This window comes from Athalia rosae, chromosome 3 (genome assembly GCF_917208135.1).
Source record: "Athalia rosae chromosome 3, iyAthRosa1.1, whole genome shotgun sequence".
Classification (NCBI taxonomy): Eukaryota; Metazoa; Arthropoda; class Insecta; order Hymenoptera; family Athaliidae; genus Athalia; species Athalia rosae.
Window position 1 is genome coordinate 3,319,714 of NC_064028.1, and position 19,787 is coordinate 3,339,500.

At 40.9% G+C, this 19,787-nt stretch overlaps 5 protein-coding genes across 9 annotated transcripts; 3 read left to right on the forward strand and 2 right to left on the reverse strand.

Annotated features, from left to right (window-relative positions):
* The first annotated feature begins 75 nt into the window (after positions 1–75).
* Positions 76–2,447, forward strand: LOC105686253 (mRNA cap guanine-N7 methyltransferase). Its single transcript, XM_048653403.1, has 7 exons — positions 76–528; positions 670–877; positions 960–1,216; positions 1,315–1,496; positions 1,582–1,794; positions 1,869–2,074; positions 2,152–2,447. Exons 1-7 carry the CDS (start codon positions 313–315, stop codon positions 2,229–2,231), a joined length of 1,362 nt encoding a protein of 453 aa, XP_048509360.1. The 5' UTR covers positions 76–312; the 3' UTR covers positions 2,232–2,447.
* A 424-nt stretch (positions 2,448–2,871) lies between these two features.
* Positions 2,872–10,740, forward strand: LOC105686584 (DNA topoisomerase I, mitochondrial). 4 transcript variants are annotated; one of them, XM_048653394.1, is made up of 15 exons: positions 2,872–3,018; positions 3,327–3,372; positions 3,936–4,141; positions 4,214–4,389; positions 4,478–4,761; positions 4,850–5,013; positions 5,117–5,314; positions 5,459–5,506; positions 6,048–6,221; positions 6,314–6,411; positions 6,999–7,512; positions 7,612–8,071; positions 8,160–8,610; positions 8,690–8,839; positions 8,955–10,740. In XM_048653394.1, the coding sequence occupies exons 1-15, from the start codon at positions 2,974–2,976 to the stop codon at positions 9,055–9,057; spliced, it is 3,117 nt and encodes a 1,038-aa protein (XP_048509351.1). In that variant the 5' UTR covers positions 2,872–2,973; the 3' UTR covers positions 9,058–10,740. The 4 variants fall into 4 exon arrangements, with proteins under 4 accessions (XP_048509351.1, XP_012256961.2, XP_048509352.1 ...); XM_012401538.3 differs by lacking the exon at positions 5,459–5,506; XM_048653395.1 differs by lacking the exon at positions 3,327–3,372.
* Positions 10,741–10,831: 91 nt separating this feature from the next.
* LOC105686585 (ATP synthase subunit d, mitochondrial) lies at positions 10,832–12,132 on the reverse strand. The gene is made up of 3 exons (XM_012401543.3): positions 11,899–12,132; positions 11,403–11,571; positions 10,832–11,276 (listed from the first exon to the last, which is right to left on the reverse strand). Exons 1-3 carry the CDS (start codon positions 12,015–12,017, stop codon positions 11,052–11,054), a joined length of 513 nt encoding a protein of 170 aa, XP_012256966.2. The 5' UTR covers positions 12,018–12,132; the 3' UTR covers positions 10,832–11,051.
* Positions 12,133–12,988: 856 nt separating this feature from the next.
* LOC105686307 (target of rapamycin complex subunit lst8) lies at positions 12,989–15,203 on the forward strand. Of its 2 annotated transcripts, none has more exons than XM_012400974.3 (8): positions 12,989–13,321; positions 13,486–13,617; positions 13,691–13,843; positions 13,982–14,043; positions 14,177–14,327; positions 14,407–14,609; positions 14,750–14,892; positions 14,985–15,203. In XM_012400974.3, exons 2-8 carry the CDS (start codon positions 13,495–13,497, stop codon positions 15,107–15,109), a joined length of 960 nt encoding a protein of 319 aa, XP_012256397.1. In that variant the 5' UTR covers positions 12,989–13,321; positions 13,486–13,494; the 3' UTR covers positions 15,110–15,203. The 2 variants fall into 2 exon arrangements, with proteins under 2 accessions (XP_012256397.1, XP_012256394.1); XM_012400971.3 differs by having other exon boundaries at positions 12,991–13,321; positions 13,468–13,617.
* A 127-nt stretch (positions 15,204–15,330) lies between these two features.
* On the reverse strand, positions 15,331–19,740 carry LOC105686304 (ADP-ribosylation factor-binding protein GGA1). The gene is made up of 11 exons (XM_012400965.3): positions 19,159–19,740; positions 18,770–18,930; positions 18,162–18,395; positions 17,891–18,064; positions 17,545–17,764; positions 17,058–17,408; positions 16,717–16,852; positions 16,240–16,604; positions 15,981–16,147; positions 15,774–15,884; positions 15,331–15,692 (listed from the first exon to the last, which is right to left on the reverse strand). Exons 1-11 carry the CDS (start codon positions 19,193–19,195, stop codon positions 15,600–15,602), a joined length of 2,049 nt encoding a protein of 682 aa, XP_012256388.2. The 5' UTR covers positions 19,196–19,740; the 3' UTR covers positions 15,331–15,599.
* Between the last annotated feature and the right edge of the window lie 47 nt (positions 19,741–19,787).

The following is a 19,787-nucleotide window of genomic DNA, read 5'->3' on the forward strand; positions in this document are numbered from 1 at the left end:
CCCAAAATACCGCAGCAGCGGTAGCGTCACCGTGAACTATGAAGCTAGCTGAAGATGTTTAGATCGATCTATACCGAAGTGCTCGCAGTGTTGTGCGTGCTTGTGCCGGTAGTTGTGCATATTCGTGTCCGTTTATAGACTTGTCAAAAAACCTTGATGGCATTTCGAAAAATTTGGTTACTTCAGTATCGTACAAATAGTGTAGTTAGTATATAGAAATTTCTGCTTATCGATAGAAAAGCAATTTTTATGGCAGGTCGTTTTTTCCGCAATTGATCTCCGTCGTTCGACAGTGAATATTTCTTTCCGAATATGTCTTCTTCGCCCAAATCGGAAACCGTCACGAGCGAAGTGCAGGGTAGCCAGGAGTCTCAAGACGTTCCAGTCGTTTCTAGCAATCTTGTCGACAGTCGGGGATCTTCTGGTAGTAAAAAACGAAAACTTGCTCCCGAAAACACCGAGCTCATAAGCAAACGAATCGCCCTCGCCGACACCAGTGCCGGTGGCAATACCGCGCAAGATGGCCAGGTAAATTCTACGACAACACGAATCATCGTTCACCTTTTTTGTTCTTTGCACCTTACCACAATTACATACATATATGTGTTCTATATGCTATTATCATACTCGGAAATTAAAAGCTGCGGGTATTTCAATCATATTTTCTAGGTTAAGGATACCAGTGCTCCGTCTGACCTTTCAACAGGCAGCAATAGGGGGGACGAATATGTTCCCGACAGACAGAAGCCTACCAGCAACTCCAATGTTGTAGCCGAGCACTACAACATGCTCGAAGAAAAAGGTCTTAGTCAGAGATCTCAAAGCCGCATAGTTTACATGAGAAATTTCAACAACTGGGTTAAAAGCATGCTTATTGGTAAGTATAGCAATTTTAACAGCCTATTGATAGCCGATAATCCACTTGTGTGATATGGCATTTTGTTTCTGCGTTGACACAGGTGAGTACCTGGGCAAAGCGCGTCAAGGGAAAGGACACAGGGTTCCATTTAAAGTCCTTGACATGTGTTGTGGAAAAGGCGGAGATCTTTTGAAATGGTCAAAGGCTAATATCTCGCATCTTATTTGCGCTGATATAGCAGAAGTTTCGATCCAACAATGCCAGAGCCGCTACAATGACTTATTGAACAGGAGTTCCAACAACAGAGGATACGCTCCAGCATTTACTGCGGAGTTTATCACGGCAGACTGCACCAAGGTACATTATTGTTGAGAAAAGCTTTTAATTCTGACGACTATAGATGATTTGGTGATTTTTTAATCACCGGTGTTATCCGCCACATGATATATTCACAGACAAGACTGAGAGAAAAATATAAGGATGCTAGCTCTCAGCTGGATTTGGTAAGCTGCCAATTCGCGTTTCACTACAGTTTTGAGTCGTTGCCACAGGCGGAGTGCATGCTCAGAAACGCAGGGGAGAGCTTGAGGCCCGGAGCGTATTTTATCGGCACCATTCCTGATGCTTATGAGCTAGTGTACGTGGGTCGGAGACGAGATCATTTATTTAACATAATGAACAAAGACTGAACATGGTCAATTCTCAAACACTTTCGTGCGTAGGTCTCGATGGCAGAAAAGCGACTCTGATAAGATTGGAAATGACGTTTACAACATAGAATTTTTATGCAAAGACAAAGTAAAACCACCGTTGTTCGGGGCCAAATACAATTTTTATTTGGAGGGAGTGGTCAACTGTCCGGAATATCTCGTGCATTTGCCAACTCTCACAAAACTTGCTTTGAAGTATGGACTCGAGCTGGTCATGTTTGAAAGGTGAGTGATACGAGTTTCTGCTGGTTGTGCTTTCAACATTGGGGAATTCGAGCCAATTCTTTTGTCTCATATAGGTTTGAAAATTTCTACAAACGCGTAAAGGACGAGGGGAGATCCCTGCTCGGTAAAGTTCAGGCACTCGAGACATATCCGCCGTGTCACGAGGTGCCACTACTTGGTCAGAATCCCGATGACTATCGCCACGCTTCGCAGTACATGCAGAATTCAAGCGGACACAGAAAAATTGGTACTCTCTCACTACCCGAGTGGGAGGCGACCTGTGAGTGCTTTTTTATTCTGACGTTTACAGAACAAAAGAACTGGACATCATAACTATCAAATCTTGACTCCTTTCAGCACTGTATGCAGTATTCGCTTTTCAAAAAATGAAGACAACGTGGAATGCCGAAGGAAAACCAGAGTATGTTAAACTATAAAAGTATATATGGATATATGCATAAGCATATGTGTATTCCATGAGACCTACCGTCAGTGTGACGTTCTTGTATCGTAGGAACTATTTTGTTATGAAATACGATAAGAAAATCAAAAAAAAAAAGTGTCGGTAGCAAAAGAAAACCTTGTTTGATGGGACAGCCCCCTCTGCGATTGAGTGATCACCCCCTCAGTGAAATAAATTTTTAATACGATAACTATGTAAAGTATATTTTACTGTAGTGCTCATTCATTTCGTTATTATTAGAGCGTATCGGAGCATCCACACAAGCGTACGTGAATGTGACAAAATTAGAGGAATTCGATTTCGCTCCTGAACGACTACATCCGTATCTCTTCGGGAAAAAGAAGTGGATGAGCAGGAGAAGCACTCATTGGGAAAAATGTAGAGGAAGGTAACGGGGGTCGCACGAAAATACGGATGGTCAAAGTCCCGCCGTGAGTTGAATCCACTGTTGAATGTGGTTGAATGCGATCGAGGGCATTGGCACTCGACTGAATCCGATTGTTGACGAACTTCCCCACCTCGAACGTTCGGCGGCGTCGGTCGTGGGGAGCGCATGTGCAGTCTTGTATTTCGGGCACTTAGACGCTTGCCGGGAGGTTCACCCCAAGCTCCAAGCTCTGGGTGCTCCGATCTGACTGTCTCTGGCGGCTTTACGCGAGCGGTGCGCGTCGTGTCGTCTGGTGTCGACGTTTATCTGTTGCAGCCGAACGTTAGTAATGGATCTCGACCAGGCTACCTCCCAACAGCAAGGTTCCGGCCTGGTAAGTGTATATTCTCGACCGCACCGAACTTATCCACCCTCGTAGGAGCTTGAATTTCCGAATATTCGAGCGGCAGTCATTGTTTTCTCTTGACAACCTCGCCGAGAGACGCGAATTTTTCTAAGTCCCAAAATGGCGTCTGCGGCTAAGTCCCCACGTAGCACGATGTCACAAGATGTTACGAGCATTCGGCGATTCTTGCTTAGATATTACGAACCTTTGTTGATCCGCGGCTTGGGCCCGCCCGAACCGCAAACATGTCCGAGGCCTCGAGCAATTTTAATTATCTCCTGCATATCGCATTTCAGGAAAAACGAGCCAAGGAGAACAGCAGTGCAGCCGGGAATCATGGTGGTAAGATCCCCCGAACCTCTTTCCGCTTACCTCATTCCCCTTGGCCACTATGCCCTACAACTCGCCCGCAAAACCCTCGTGTACATTGCTGCTCTCGCGTGCGAATACTTGACACTCATCGCTCGCGGCCCCGAGCATAGCGACCGGTGAGCAACTATTTGCCGCGTGCATCCTGATTCACTTCGTCCCTTTTTCGCGGTGGACGTAATCCTCGAATGGAATAACCCGGTTACCGGGATTTCCCCCTCACCGTTTCGCCTTATCACTCGTATTCCGTTGATAATTTGGATTTCTCTGCAACAAATCAACCTCTGTTTTATTAAGTTCACATATAACGGGAATAGGTGGGTGTGTGCATATTCTTTCACCTTCTGTTATGCACTCTATAAACCTTAGGTTTTCTGTATTAATCTTGGTGCGATAATTAGTTTAAACCAACGCTACCTCTTAGAGTGCTCATCTCTACTACTTTGGTGCAATTGAACCCCACTCGACTCTGTGCAAGAATGTGTTAATATAAGAATCAGCTAATGATTTGCCTTTCATTTCTGAAACTTGGTTAGATTCTCACATGAATGGCATGTCAAACGGATATGACCGCAAAAGGGAGGACAAGTCTGAGCACAGGGATAAGGACAAGGAACGGTCTCATAGGTCTGAGCACAAGGACAAAGAGAAGAGCAAGGATAAAGACAAGGAGAAAAGTCATAAGAGCGAGCATAGGGACAAGGACCGCCACAAACACAATTCCAGTTCTAGCTCCTCAAAGGTCAGTCTTTTCTCAGAAAATTTGAGTACCTTCATCGATTTGCTTCTCTCAATCTCGTTTTGTAACACGCAGGACAAAGACAAGCATAGCAGCAAAGATAAAGACAAGCACAAGGAAGTAGACAAGGATAAGAAGAGCAGTTCTTCGTCGAGTAAGGACAAGGACTATAAGAGCAGCTCTACTTCATCGAGTAAGGACAAAGAGAAAGAACATCATAAGTCAACTTCTAGCTCTAGAGATAAAGACAGGTAATAATATATTTTCACCAAAAACTCGAGAGTGTTGCTCAGTTATCTCTGTTTTGTTGTTTGTTAATTGCAATTCTGTTCCACCTAGGCATAGTAGTTCCAATTCTAAGGACAAAGATAGTTCTCGAGAAAAAGATAAACACAAGAATAGCTCAAGTTCTAGCTCTCGTGATAAGGACAAGAGTAGTTCTAAAGATAAAGACAACAAGAAGCATTCTTCCGAGAAGGACAAGGATAGACATAGCAGTTCACACTCAATATCTGAAAAGGAAAAGTCCAGGTCATCAGACAAGGACAAACACAGCTCATCTGACAAGGATAAGCATCGCCATGATAAGGACAAAGACCGGCGTCGGCATGACAAAGAGAAATGTAAGGATCTAATTTCATTCGGCACATCTCATGAATTTGGTATCATTGTCCTAATCCACTGATGACTATTTTTCCTTCAACTTCACAGCTAAACATCGAGATGACAAAAAGGAAAGGAGTAAGGATGAAAGCAAAATTAAAACAGAAGTTAAAGTAGAGCCTGAGACTGCACCTGCGCCTATTACCGAACCAGCGGCAACAGCAACTTCAGACTACCAATACAATGACAGAACAAAGCATGAGATTAAGGAGGTAAAATTGGATTGTAGATTTGAAAATAGAACCTTTGTTGGTCAGTTCTGAATCAAGTTAGGCAATTGATGCCGATGTTTTAAGATTAAATTCTTGATTGCAGGAAGATGTAGATATCGATGACGATGACTATGACAGCGGAGCGGAGCAACCTCTGTACATCAAGGAAGATGACGAAGGTGAAGGAGAATGGAATAAAGATGCGAGCATGGATTCGACAGACGGGAATGACACGAGACTTTCAGAACTTCACAATACAACTCTTAAAACTGAAGAGGAGTCTGATGAAGATGTCCCTCTGGTGAATATCATATACAAATTATTTCGTTCCTTGTCTTCGGTTTCTAGTACTAAGCTGTGCGAGCTACAAATGACTCCATTGAAATTATGCGAGCTGTTAATCTTACGAGTTGTCCCAAGATTTTCAATAGACCGAATGTTTCAGTGGAAAGATGGCCCCCACTCTGCCAACCAGAACAAGCCATCCTGGACGGTATGTCGTCAGGCATGGCTCGTTTTTTAGTGTTGTACATTTATTCTTGTTTCAATGGTTGATAATTTGTCACTCTTCAAAGTACATCGAACAAAATCATATCCAAATCTAGGTTACTTGCAAAATCACCCTGGCACGTTGTCAATTGATTGCCTAAATTCAATTGTTTTGCTAGATTTTCTGAAAAACGTTTATGAAACTAGTAATCTTGTCTCCCACAAACTCTGATTTATAAATCTTTTGCATAATAATGTTTCCCTGTACATTTTTCAGCATATATATTCTTGAATTTGAAAAGTGCTTAAACCCAAATTTGCCAGGTGTAATATCGAAATGTATTCATACAGAAAACATGGTGGTGTAAAACTTCTGTATGACTTTCATTCCCTATGCAGCATTGTTCCAAAGACACCGACGCTTTTCTGTAGTCATAAATCCCGTGTAATCTACGAAAAAGAAATTGTGAATTCATATGTGTGTTTGAAAATATAATTTTATCGTTTGGTTATAATTGTGAGTTAGATAAATGTATTCTGTACAGGTTATCAGAAAATCAAATCCGTCCTCTATGGTCAAGCGAAAATTGGAGTCCTCTGACGAGGAAGATATACCCCTCATGGCTCGCAAGAAGGCCAAGAGCGATACGCCAAAAACAAAAAAGAAAAAGAGACGACATGCGGATGAACCAGAAGAGGAAGAGACCGACTACAAAGAGGTAGAATATTATACTACTGACTTGTTCTATGTTTCTTTGAAGAATGCACAACTCTGAATTATGATTTAATGAACAATGTTTATTTTTCACAGTCTAAAGTAAAGAAAAAGGCAAACAAAAAAATTAAGTCTGAAGCCTCCCCACATTCAAAAAAGAAGAAAGCGGATGAACCCCAGGAAGTATGGAAATGGTGAGCATCAATTTTACATGGAACATATAGAGAAAACTAATATTTCGGCTGTAAAATAACTCGGCAGAGTCCATTAGTAGTTTCAATTTCTGACTGATGAAGCTTTGGGCTTGCGTAGAGAGAGAAATACGTGTGTCGCGGTTGGGGTGGGGATCAATGTCGGTCTCATTCTCCCCACCTGATCATCCAAGATGGCCACCGCACGAAAGTTTGTGAATTACGGTACCAATGTGTCCGCTTATGCAGAATATCTGCAGATTGTTAAAAAACGATCGCAGCTATTACTGCCTCACCACGAGCCAGTGGTTAATCGCGCGATTTATAAATATTTCCAATAATACCCAAGCAGTTTCAGTATGTCAACCTAATATCCGATCTGATAGGTTACGCGTGCCTAGAATAAAACGAGCTCCTACAGCCCCTAAGACTGTATCACCTAAAATCCGCTCATCAACGTTCAGGTGATGCGAAATTGATCGAAGATGATCATACCAACTTTCCTTCATCTGCAACTTCTACTGTGCCGGTTAATCCATTCTGTATTATTCTGTTTTTTGATAAAGTCTTTCTTCGTGTAATAATTTCAGGTGGGAAGAAGAGAAGAAGAATGACGGAACAAAGTGGCATTTCTTGGAACACAAGGGTCCAGTATTTGCTCCTGAGTACGAACCATTGCCCCGTGACGTCAAATTTTACTACAACGGTAAAGAGATGAAGTTGTCGCAGGATGCCGAAGAGGTGGCGACTTTTTATGCCCGCATGCTCGACCACGATTACACGACCAAGGAAGTATTCAACAGTAATTTTTTCCACGACTGGCGAGAGGTGATGACCGAATCGGAGAGATCCAAGATAGCGGATTTGTCAAAATGCAACTTCAAAGAAATGCATGCCTACTTTCTTCAGAAGAGTGAGGAGCGTAAAGCTATGTCTAAGGAAGAAAAGAAGAAAATTAAAGAACAGAACGAAGAAGTTCAAAAGGAATATGGCTTCTGCACTATTGATGGTCATAGAGAAAAAATAGGTAATTTCAAGATAGAACCACCAGGACTGTTCAGAGGACGTGGTGAGCATCCAAAAATGGGAAAGTTGAAGAAGCGAGTGAGTAACGCCAAAAAAATAACTTCTGTCTCTTAAACCATAAATCCAATTTTTTTCTTGTTCATCGAATTTACTTATATATGGAGTATCGTGCCACAGGTGAATCCAGAAGACGTCTTAATCAATTGTTCGAAGGATTGTGTGATTCCGAAAGCTCCAGCAGGCCATAAATGGCGGGAAGTTCGGCACGATCCCAACGTAACATGGCTGGCGTCATGGACAGAGAACGTGCAGGGCCAGGTGAAGTACGTGATGCTGAATCCTTCTAGTAAATTGAAAGGAGAGAAAGACTGGCAGAAATATGAAATCGCGCGAAAATTAGCAAAGTCAATCGATAAGATCAGAGCAGAGTACAGGGAGGACTGGAAGAGCAAAGAGATGCGCATCAGACAGAGAGCGGTTGCCCTATACTTCATTGACAAGCTTGCTCTCAGGGCTGGTAATGAAAAAGACGAAGAACAAGCTGACACCGTGGGCTGCTGTTCACTCAGAGTCGAACACATTTCGCTGCACGAACACAAAGATAATAAAGACTTTGTTGTCGTGTTTGACTTCCTCGGTGAGATTTCATTCTTTGTTATATTTTAAGCTAATTCGATGACATTCTTGCTATCATGTGTTGAATCATTCGTTTGATACCCACCCAGGTAAGGATTCGATAAGGTACTACAACGAGGTGCCAGTAGAGAAGCGTGTCTTCAAAAATTTACAACTATTCATGGAGAACAAATCGCCCGGCGATGATTTATTCGATCGTCTCAATACGACGGTGATGAACAAACATTTGAACGAGCTGATGGAGGGCCTCACTGCCAAGGTGTTCAGAACTTACAACGCGTCATGGACGCTGCAGCAGCAACTTGACAAATTAACGAACCCTGACGACACGGTTGCTGAGAAGATATTGGCGTATAACAGGGCGAATAGGGCGGTTGCTATTTTGTGTAACCATCAACGTGCCGTTCCGAAGACCCATGCAAAATCTATGGAAAATATGAAGGCCAAAATCGTAGCTAAGAAAGAAGCCATAGAAGAAGCGGAAGCCCAGGTCAAGGATGCTAAACGCGATGCCAAGAACGGCTCTGTGAAGGAGAAAGTGTAAGTATTCATTGATTCTTCCAAATCTGAGCACGAGTGAGAAATCATCATTTATTTATCACAATCATCGAATCGACAGAGTCTACGAGAAGAAGAAAAAGGCACTGGATCGATTGAGGGAGCAGCTTGCCAGGCTGGAAGTTCAGGCGACGGATCGAGAGGAGAATAAAGAAATTGCTCTGGGCACCTCCAAGTTGAATTACTTGGATCCTCGAATCAGTGTTGCCTGGTAAATATCATTCAATCGAAACGACAGTGTAAACAACCGCAGTACGATGGACCAAGAATCCGTCGGGCTCGGGCTTCTTGGATCCAGGTATATCATGGTTTTGATTTGTCCACAGGTGCAAAAAGTACGACGTTCCAATCGAAAAGATTTACAACAAAACTCAGAGGGACAAATTCAGGTGGGCTATAGACATGGCGGGACCGGACTACGTCTTTTAACCCATGAGCCACCGACTTTAATGTGTCCCGTTCCCCCTGAAGATCCGGATGGATCCCGACTACTATCCACTCAACAAAATCGCCGTTAAATTAGTGAATTTTATTTTAAAGATAACGCGAGACGTCATGAGAATACACTTTTTTACATTATTAATCAGACATCTGCATACCTCATTCGATTACGGTAACTTACAGATACTTTGTCTATCGAACGCCTCGTATTCAGAGAATTCACACATACCTAATACACCGTAGTTGGTGTGCTAATTACTCATGATTTATCAAACGGCGCGGGTCGACGGTAACGCCGACGCCGATAAAAACTGTGCAATCTACGTGCTAACACGCTGTTCCGAATCTATTGGGAATCGGTTGTAATTTTTACAATCAAACTATCGAAATGATGTTGCAGACATGATAGATGGAATCTAACACACCGCGAGTACGGCGCTGCCGTGTAGGCTATAGTCGACCCGCATCTGCCATAAATTATTAGGTAGTTATTCAAATCAAATGAATTTATGAAAATCGCTTCACCGATGAATCGTAGCTGAGTGCTTCTATACGGCCAACGATCCAGCCGCGGCCGATCCAGAGACGTGGAAATTCAGGTTCGAGCCAGTCTAATTTTAATTAGCCAAAATTTGATGTGAGTCTGCATTAGATGCATAGGTTGTGTAAATAGGGAGCAGTCCGCGTCACAATCACTTGTATTTGTATACCGATCGCATTCGCGCACGTCCCATTCCCTTATGGGAGCTGTACGTACGTTTTTCCACCGTTTGAACGCATGCCAATGTTTTCATTTGCCAATTAAAATCGACCCAGCGCTTTTATCATCTCATAATTTGTCATCTCACGTACAACGAGTCCTAGATATATTTTAAACGGTGCGCGTTCACTCGTTCGGTACAGCTTAGTATATGCGGTAAGTTGCGGATACAAATGTCTAATAATTTGATAGGCAAAATGCGGAGAATAAATTCGCGAGTCACGAGGGAGGTCTTGATGTTTCCCGAAATTGATTAAATGAAATTTAGTAACTTTGTCACATTAATGATTACGTAGGAAATAATGATACCCCAGTCAATCTAGGCTGCCACCGCGTTATTAATACGCGACAGAGCAACTGACCACCCGTATTTTACTTTAGTTTGAATTAAGCCCCTAGGAGTAAGATAATATCTGATAGGTTTTAGATTACAATTAGTTAAAGGTCATAATGGTACGAGATGTGTATTGGTGTGGAATCATTTGAATTTCATTAAAATTTGCAGTAACCAAGTTTTCTTGAAGACCAGTAATGAACCCGGGGGTTGTCAATCATTGCTAGAACCATGTCAGCGATTCAAATTCATTAAGGACTAGACCCAGTTAGGTTGTATCTTTTTAAATCTGATAAAAAAAAAAAAAAACAGCTTCAGCTGTCCTATTGATACTTATACCGATCCTGAGTGACCACGCACCTCGTCCTTTTCATAGAAATTTAGTGTAGAATGCAAGCGATCAAGAATAAATGTACATTATTAATCAATGTATGCATAAAACCTTGAATCCTCGTACTCGTCACTTGGGGCACGCAGCTGAATCTGAGACCCCCGCGAATTGTCGGTACGTGCGTGTTTTCAGGTAATATCGTTTCTGTACATTACAGGAATTATAATAAAAATTCATCATAGTGTATCAAATACTGAATTAATCCTACAACTCATCCTTGGTCGGCAAATGTATTGTGATTCAAGCAAGGTAATGTTGCGTAACGCTATAACGACAATTAATCTTGATAGAGTTTATTTTATTCATTTTTCTTTTTTATAGTTTCATAACGACGAAGCTGACGATTTTCAATGCCAAAATATTAATACCATTTCTACAAAGCTCATTCTTGACTATAGGGTGGAGCCGTTGAAAAAGATGGTACAATGAATTGGTATTCCTCCATGTCTGCCTTCACTCAATTGTAGACTACACCCTTCGAAGGGACTTGGATTTGTCTAAAACGGATTCTTACGTTCTTCTTCTGTGAGCTGCGTTTCTTCGGTGTGTGGCCAGAATGTTGGTCTTTCTTTAGTATTCAGAGCCAAGTCTGGGTGAGCATCGTGGAAATCCTCCATAGTCATCTGTTCGTAAGGTAGCAAGTTCTTTATCTTTGCAAGTTCTTCCTGGTAAGACTCGATACGCTTGTTGGATTCTGCGATAAATTGTTTCACCTCAGCTAACTGAAATACAAAAAAAAATCACACCGTATAAACGATCGAACGCTCTTGCAGCTAGAAGTATGACCAGGTCTGAAATATACAAATTTGTTCGCATGGCAAAAATTGAATAACAGCTAGTTGTCCTACCGCTTCTTTTTCCTGGTTATCTACCGCCGAGGTGTATTTATCTTCGGGATAAGGAATCTTCAAGGCATCGAACTCTTTCTGAAATTTGTCTACCATTCCAGCCACAGCGACATTCTTCTTGTAATACGCCCAATCGAGTTTTGGGAATGATTCAGGGTTTGCCTGCATTCTAGAATATGGAATATCAGTCAAAACTTTGTGATGACATATTGTAGCCAACGATAGCTGGGACGGTTTAAGAGTCGAAAACGCGTAAAGCAAGCGACTATGTTTGCGAATCAGGGTTAGCAGATACAATAACGAGATAAGTTACATGACTAGCATGAATGAAGTGAGCTTAAAATTATTGAAAGCAAAGCGCAAGAATTTATAAGCTCAAAACTACTGTGGTCCTTCAGCCTGATCAACATGATTCCCAAGTATGTACACTGCCGATTATTACATAATGACTGTAAAAATATTCGGGAAAGATGTACTTAAAAATTCGTTTACTAACCGACGAAGATATTGGTCGGACCTAGCTTTGAAAGCTAAGTAAGAAGGTCTCTCGAGCTCGTGGACCCGTTCGGCGATCGCTGCCCAGTTTATGGTAGGTCCAGCAATTCTGCGTGCCATATTTGAGAAATTAACGGGCAAGTGATGCGGGAGAAAATGCGAAGATTTTCAGTGCGAAACGAGTGCGATAAAACAAGATAGAAAATTGACCCTGCAGGTGCCACAGTACTGAATGAACCAGGCCACGAGTGTAGTCGAAATATGGTCGATAAATTCCGAGAGGTCGTATCGTGGTCGACGCGAGATTTACAAACCGCTATAATAACACATTCCAACCACAAATCACATTTACTATTATTTATCTCTAATATAAGTCAACTTTTTGAGGCTGCAACGCTGCACTTTGACGCTACAATTAATCTCGATGAGAGATCATAAATGAATTCTCTCAATCGTTCCTGATCTAGGAGGTGCCCTGCAAACGTCAGTTGCGCGTGGAGCCACACACGTCAAGGTGTAGGAGAAAAATCATCAGAGTGCCAAGAAATGCAACCCAGCTTCATCCCAGATTTATTCCCAATTTTTCCTGATCATTTCCCATTTTTCCTGATTTATTTTCGATTTTTTAATGAATTATGCAATTACCCCATCTTCCCCGCCGAAAAAGTGACAGGCAGCGCCGAGTAGCTCAACATGAGCCCGCGGAACTTGCGTGAACTAAAATTCCAAGTTTCTTGCCCCTTGACTCACCGAGACCCGCCTTACAGCGGAGGAGTCGCGTGTGATGCGGGTCTCGGTGAGTCAAGGGGCAAGAAACCTGGGATTTTAGTTCACGAAAATTCCGCCACATGGCACAGCGCGCCACTCGCGGTGGGCGGAGCTTAGAGAAAATGGCGGCGCCCACAGAAATGGGCGGAAATTTTGAATAATTAATTAAAAAATCAGAAAAAATTAGAAAAATTCAGAAAAAATTAAAAAATGTCCGTGCTCTCATCGAGATTAATTGTAGCGTCAAAGTGCAGCTTCGCATCCTCAAAAAGTTGAGTTATATTAGAGATAAATAATAGTAAATGCGATTTGTGGTTGAAATGTGTTATTTATTCGTTAATTTTTTTTTTGTGATAAAACCAAATATAATTGGCAATAAATTTTTGTCAATATTATCTGTCCACATTTGACGCTAAAAATCTGCGTCCAGCGTCAGCATGAAATTGCACCTCAAGATATTTGAAACACATAATTGCTTGGACCACAGCCGCCAAAGGGCTCGAGGGGGCTAGTCGAGAGAACGAGAATAATTGAAATCGAATCAAGTCGACATTAACGCTGTCATCTGTGTTGTGGTGAAAAGAATTTGGTTTATTTTCTAGACAAAAATAATAATAGAAAATTCAAGACAATATAAATTTTCCACAATATCATAGGTACCTATAAAGTTTTGAATTACAACTTAGTTCATCGATCACAGTATTCGTGACATTTTATACACTAGGTGCAAATATCTATTCTTTAGTCTAATTCATACGGTTGTAACCTACAAATGTATATGTTGCACTTTTATTCCTATTAAGAGTTGGCAAATTTACAGATTATTGCAATGACTTTGGATGGGCTGCCGAATGAACAAGTGATATTTGTGACTGGAGGGTATGACCATGCCATTAAAATATGGCAAGCTCATACCGGAGTATGTCAACGGACCGCACAGCACACCGACTCTGTATCCTCAAAGTAGTTGTTCGAACTGTAAATATAACAGAAAATTTTTCATAGGTTTCTTAACACATTAATAGCAAGTAAATGCCCTGGATATAACGCCGGACAAACACTTAGTTGCTGCTGCTGGATATCAGCATATTCGTATGTACGACTTGGGATCTAGCAATCCCAATCCTGTCATCAATTATGATGGTGTTTCCAAAAATGTAACCGGGCTCGGCTTTCAGGTAATTTTATTTAACAAAATATAGATTATAATTTTCGACTGTTGTCGGAACTAAATGATAAATAATTCAGCTGAAAGATGGAAGATTCTGTGCTCTTCGAACTGTTTTTGTACATTCTTGGTCCATCCATATTTATAGGAAGATGGAAAATGGATGTATACTGGCGGAGAAGATTGTTCTGCAAAAATTTGGGATCTCAGGTAGAATATCATCACATGCATAGTTGATTTGAATCCATCTGAAATGGCACGAATTTTTTCTAGTTCTGAACTTCTAAATTTACTTGTGTAAATTTTTCTATCTGATGTTGATTTTTCACACATGACTTTCCAGGTCTAGAGATCTACAATGTCAAAGAATCTTTCAAGTGTCTGCACCGGTAAATTGTGTATGTCTCCATCCTAATCAAGCAGAATTAATAGTCGGTGATCAGAGTGGCGTGATACATTTATGGGATCTTCGCTCCGATCATAACGAGCAATTGGTAAATAACAGCCGATCGAAATAACTTCACATGAATGAACAATGGTGGAATAACCACTTTCCATTTCGTAAAATTCTAGATACCAGAGGCAGAGGCATCTATTCAGGATATAGCGATAGATCCGGAAGGGACTCATATGGCTGCCGTTAATAATAAGGGAAGTTGTTATATATGGGCACTAACAGGTGGTGTAGGAGAAGAACCGACTAGATTAAATCCCAGAAAAAAGCTGGACACGCATAAGCGTTACGCACTCAGGTGTCGATTCAGTCCCGACTCTTCGTAAGTTTGATTTGATGATGTGGTATTTGAGATAGTCCCTATGAGTAGTCAGGCAAACAGGCATTGCCATGAATTGTCAGGCATTGATTTCGGAATCCAATGTTGATAATAAAATTAGATACCGCGTTCAATGCCTGCAGGCTTCTAGTCACAACATCCGCCGATCAGACAGCTAGAGTATGGGAGACTACAGACTTCACAGAAACACAAGTTTTGAAACACGAAGCAAAAAGATGGGTGTGGGACGCAGCATTCAGCGCAGATTCTCAGTACATATTCACAGGTAGTCGATGGAGGGTTTTTTACGATATTCTCAATGTTCTGTTCAGCCAAAATGACGAAAATTTTGCCCTTGTCGGACTTGTGTCCACACAGCATCCTCGGATGGCGTTGCCAGATTATGGAATGTGTCAACCGGAGCTGTCGAACGTGAGTACCAAGGCCATCAGAAGGCTATCACAGCGCTGGCATTTCGAGATCAAGTTCGTCCATCCTCGTAAATCAACGGTTACAAAGTATATCGCTTAAACTTCATTGTTATTATATTATTCATATTTATACATACACAGAGAGATTAAACATTACGGCAATCTACCTCTACTGCCTGTTTGTTTATCATTTTTTTATTCTGCTTCACAATATATTACATCGGCAACGTAATATATCACTTTCGCCCAGCTAAAAGTCAACAAATAACGACTTTTAAAATAAGTGAACACAATTTCCAATAAACATCACGTTTTAAACTTTAATGTACATACAACTGTAACTCAAAAATTCTAGTACGCAATTGTGAATCCGCAGTGGCTTTAAATCAAGTGATTTACGATTTCCCATTGGAAACCAGAAGTACGAAGATTCCCGAGACTTGAAAATTATTTATAGACCTTGGTGTGAGTCTCTAAGGTGTAAAGATTGATACCATTATACTTTGCTATCTAAATAGGATCACTTAGCCGATTTAAGTAAGCATAGCATCTCACAAATTATTTATGCATTTGGTAACTCGTCCACTTCTCCCATTTCAGTCACTGTTTCGTCTTCCATCGTGTAGCTCAACATGAATTTCAATGAGATAGAAACCTGGAACAACCATACCTCACGTCAGTTCTGGTAAGCCTGTAAAAAACTTGACCTTGAAGTGAGTTTAAAATCAACTAATACCTTCTTTGGATTTGCAATAAGCATTATTTGTGTTATTGCCGAAGGTGGTAGAAAAGGGTTATGGGCGGGTAGATTCGTTCCCGAAGGTGGCTGAAGTCTACATTTACATGTCTGTTGAAAGAAATCGGCGAAATTATTGAATCGTTTGTGATTGGTATGGTGGATCTATTTAAGAAATTATTTATCGTGGCAATGAGATGTTCTCACCTTGGGCACAACAGCTTGGAATAGATAATCACTAAGGGGGTTGGAATTCTTGCTCATCGTTGTTACTACGATAACAGACACATCCGGTCGTGGGCTATCTCTTGCAAAATGTAAGACCACGGATATTCCATTTTTCTCCTCTATCACCATCAACGGTGGGATCGTACCTACGGAATTCGAGGAAGAATTCAAGACTCGTTCCACCCTCTCTTACCAACTCTCTTGATTCAAACAAAGTTTATGGTACGCTCGTTGTTACCTGGCTTGATAGTTTCAAGTGTAACGTTGATGTCCGTCAAAGGTTTGATTTCCAACTCCGTAGGGGTAGGTAAAGCTTTTATTTCAGCTTCAGGTTTCATCGTTTCATCAGTTATAGATTCTGTGACTTTCTCCTCGTTAGTGTTACAAGTAATATCAACCAATGAGTCATCGCCATTTGATAAACTCCTGGAAGTACTCAAAAGCCCATTTTTCAATTCCATTTCAGGTCTTTGTCTCAAACCTTCAAGGATATCAATTTTGGTAGAATCTCCGGATGAAAGACTAGTTTTTAAAGAGCCATTTACGTTCGGTGTTGTTACAGGCACTGTCATACTGTTCATTGGCACTCTTGCAGAAGGTTTACTGCAAAAAATATCAGGACGGTTACATTTGCGTAAATAAGAAATCAGTCAACATCGAGCGCGGAAAATAATCATAAATCCGTATCCAATGAAATCTTGGATAAAGTACCTACCTGGTGTTATTAAATTGTGTACGTGAAACAGAAAATGATGTGAGATTTTGTTTGAGGAGAGACTCTCCTAAGGCGTCCAAATCTTCGAGTGCTTTTGCCTTGCCATCGAGTTTTGCAGAATCAGTAGGGTCTTGCGCTGTTGCAACAGAAAAACTGAGTCATTGAAATCAGGGAGAAACTTGATTTCAAATCAATAAATTGTGTGTTCGAAACCCTCCTGAGATCTTGACAATAGATATGTTTAATAGGCTCCATTTATCTGGACGTATTCATTGGTGAAATAGAATTTCGTAAATGATCAAACATTTTGGATGAACATATGCGCAACAAACATGACGAACCTTTAGGGACTATGGGAGAAATACTGACTGGCTGCATAATGGTGGTTTCTGGCAATAGCGAAGGTGCATTTTGTGTTGGTGCAGTCGGGTTGGTCTCTAGTGAACTGAATATATCGCCCAAAATTTCCAAGTCAGTCTGTGCGTTCTTTGGTATAGAATCGGTGTCATTGCTCGTAGCAACAGGAAGGGTGACTGTCGATAGATCAAGATCATTGGAAGTCGATAGATCCAACAACGAGGATCCATTGTTTGCGCTGCTTTTCGTTTTGTCCGGCGGTTGACCAAGAACAATCACAGCTATATATTTGTCAAAGACTTGACCCAATTCATCATTTGCGGCGAGAACTTCATCTAAAACAGGTGGAAAAGAATCATCACATTTTAATGTTGGTTACTCTCATCTATATGTATGTTGAATAGTGGGCCCCCTGTATTTAGTAGATAAATGTTTACCAAAGTATTGAACGCTGCTGACACTGATACTTACTGAGCATTTCTTGATTGTCTTGAGACTCGTTGGCTAATCTGAAAATATTTGGCCTCAAACGTTCACAGGCTTGATAAAGTTCTTTCATTAATTCAAGGTCGTCTGCGCTTGCTGTACTTCTATTGTAAGAATCCAACATTTCAGATAACAGCTTGACGTTATTGTGAACAGATTCCAATTCCATAACTCTTCGCGAATTTTGTTGCACTCTCCTCTCGTCCTGAAATGATTGAATATATCGGATGAATTGGATCTTCTCAATATTTCATTTTCTTTTAAGGAACATTTCTAGATTGATGTTACGTGCTAGTTAAAACGACTCGATGCATTTCTTAAGCATACTAACCTCTTTGACCATAGTTTTGATAAGCCTATTGGCAGCAAGTAAATCATCGGGGTTTTTACTCTGCAACAATTTCTGCAATAGTTTCGACTTTTCGTCATCTTCAAATATTGGGTGCTTGGATTTTGAGGGTTTATTCGAATCTTCCGAATCAGTTGAGACCCCTGCGATATCCTCCTGTTCATTCCGAGTGAATAAGTACTCATCATAACTTGTATTCAATTACTCGTATCTCTAGATTAGATTCTGCACAAAACCCAATCTAAGTTCCTACCTTTACAACGCCTTGCTTTCTAAGCATTTCGTAGGCTTCTTTGATCTTAACTTCACCCGCATACTCTTTGGTCCATGTATATAGAAGCTTCAACACCATTTGTTGAACAGTGGCAGGTGTCCGGCTTCCAAGATACTTTGGTGATACTAATTTAATCATTTCATTGAGAAAACGGAACTTCCCAACCTCTGCATGAAAGGAGGGTCCACACCGTCTCATACAGGCATCCAGCAACTGCAGAAATACTTCATCTTTTATTCAGTCAAGCATGTCTTTGATCTCTACAGTAAAACAATTACAACTGATGACTGTCTTAATATGATTCTACTTGCCCTAATGACAACAGAAACAATTGTCAACGATACCATTTCCATATTTTAAAAATTGCACAGGATTTTGATTTTGATCAATCACAGTCATATAAATACTGACTCAGTAAAAAAATTGAAAGTGAAAAACAAATTCGATTATTACTTCAAATAGATAAGGAATGATAAAAGAAAAATAGATATCAAATGATACCCGATCAACTCTAGTTTGCAATGCAACATCGGTCAAAGCGCAAAATGGGATTTATAGAACTATAAGTATTAAAATTGTGGGCATACAGCAAGAGCTTGCAGAGCCTCCCATTCTGTGGGTGATTGTATGTGCGTCGCCAGTAATTTACTGGCAATGTGAGCGCCTTCCGATTCTTTGCTCAGCATCACACAGAAGGCTTCGATTGCAGCTATGTCTGCGAATTGATTTTGGGGATTGGTAACCCTTTCTGTAATTTTGAAAATAAATTTTCATGAGATTTCACTGATTCGTCAGGTGATGAATAAATGACAATACGTCCCAACGGTACAACATCAAACGTGGGTTGGGCGACTGACATGTCATACAAGTAATGTCATCCAGTTCAAATCAAAGAAGCCAGTACGAAATGCCGATAATTCGGGAGGTATATCATTGCCTTTTGAAGTGTAAAATTTAAAAATTCGTATGAACGTACGTATAAGGGCCTCAAGACTGGTCGTCACCACATCCATGTTCGTCGTTTTATTTATGCGCTATTATTTGCAGCTTCAGTCATGTGAGTATTATAATTCGATACTGACGGTATTGTAACCGCGAAAGTCGGCGTTATTTAAAAATTTCACTTTTCCATGTAATTGTACTGTATAGGTTTACGCTGCAGAACGAAAACGTTACAACTACCAGCGACCATCTTATAGACTTCTAGTATCAGTTATTGTTGACGCAGATAATGTCATCGGTGATGGTTAACGACAATATTTGGAGTTATAGGTAGGTTCTTGTCACACACTCGGTGGATTCGGTTAACTGTGACATGTCGGCGTCAGTTGCAATGACACATCTTTTTTATGAATTCTTTGCGGGTAGAATATTACTAAAGTTGAGCCCGGAATGTACTGTGATTGTAGAATCACAACTCCAGCTCATTTGGCAATCTCGTGTCCTCTTCTATCAGAGAACTACCGATTTCGAGTAGATTTGACATGGCTCCACACTTGCTCCAGAGGATCAAAATCGGTTCGATATTTGAAGGGTTTTCTAAGTTTTTTCTAAGTGTAAGCCAATGATTAGCAGAAATGCTAGAAATAAAAAAATATCGTCAAT

Bases quoted from the DNA above. Each gene is read 5' to 3' on its own strand.
- LOC105686585 (XM_012401543.3), bottom strand. From the start codon at position 12,017: ATGGCACGCAGAATTGCTGGACCTACCATAAACTGGGCAGCGATCGCC. The intron at 11,572-11,898 runs GTTAGTAAACGA...TCCATATTCTAG, and splicing joins TCCGACCAATATCTTCGTCG to AATGCAGGCAAACCCTGAAT. The intron at 11,277-11,402 runs GTAGGACAACTA...TTTGTATTTCAG, and splicing joins ATAACCAGGAAAAAGAAGCG to TTAGCTGAGGTGAAACAATT.
- LOC105686307 (XM_012400974.3), top strand. From the start codon at position 13,495: ATGACTTTGGATGGGCTGCCGAATGAACAAGTGATATTTGTGACTGGA. The intron at 14,044-14,176 runs GTAGAATATCAT...ATGACTTTCCAG, and splicing joins GCAAAAATTTGGGATCTCAG to GTCTAGAGATCTACAATGTC. The intron at 14,893-14,984 runs GTAGTCGATGGA...GTGTCCACACAG, and splicing joins TTCTCAGTACATATTCACAG to CATCCTCGGATGGCGTTGCC.
- LOC105686304 (XM_012400965.3), bottom strand. From the start codon at position 19,195: ATGGATGTGGTGACGACCAGTCTTGAGGCCCTTATAC. The intron at 17,765-17,890 runs GTTAGTATGCTT...CAATCATTTCAG, and splicing joins TCAAAACTATGGTCAAAGAG to GACGAGAGGAGAGTGCAACA. The intron at 15,693-15,773 runs GTATTAGTTGAT...TGGTTGTTCCAG, and splicing joins TTATTGCAAATCCAAAGAAG to GTTTCTATCTCATTGAAATT.
- LOC105686253 (XM_048653403.1), top strand. From the start codon at position 313: ATGTCTTCTTCGCCCAAATCGGAAACCGTCACGAGCGAAGTGCAGGGT. The intron at 878-959 runs GTAAGTATAGCA...GCGTTGACACAG, and splicing joins GGTTAAAAGCATGCTTATTG to GTGAGTACCTGGGCAAAGCG. The intron at 2,075-2,151 runs GTGAGTGCTTTT...GACTCCTTTCAG, and splicing joins ACCCGAGTGGGAGGCGACCT to CACTGTATGCAGTATTCGCT.
- LOC105686584 (XM_048653394.1), top strand. From the start codon at position 2,974: ATGGATCTCGACCAGGCTACCTCCCAACAGCAAGGTTCCGGCCTG. The intron at 3,019-3,326 runs GTAAGTGTATAT...ATCGCATTTCAG, and splicing joins AACAGCAAGGTTCCGGCCTG to GAAAAACGAGCCAAGGAGAA. The intron at 8,611-8,689 runs GTAAGTATTCAT...TCGAATCGACAG, and splicing joins GGCTCTGTGAAGGAGAAAGT to AGTCTACGAGAAGAAGAAAA.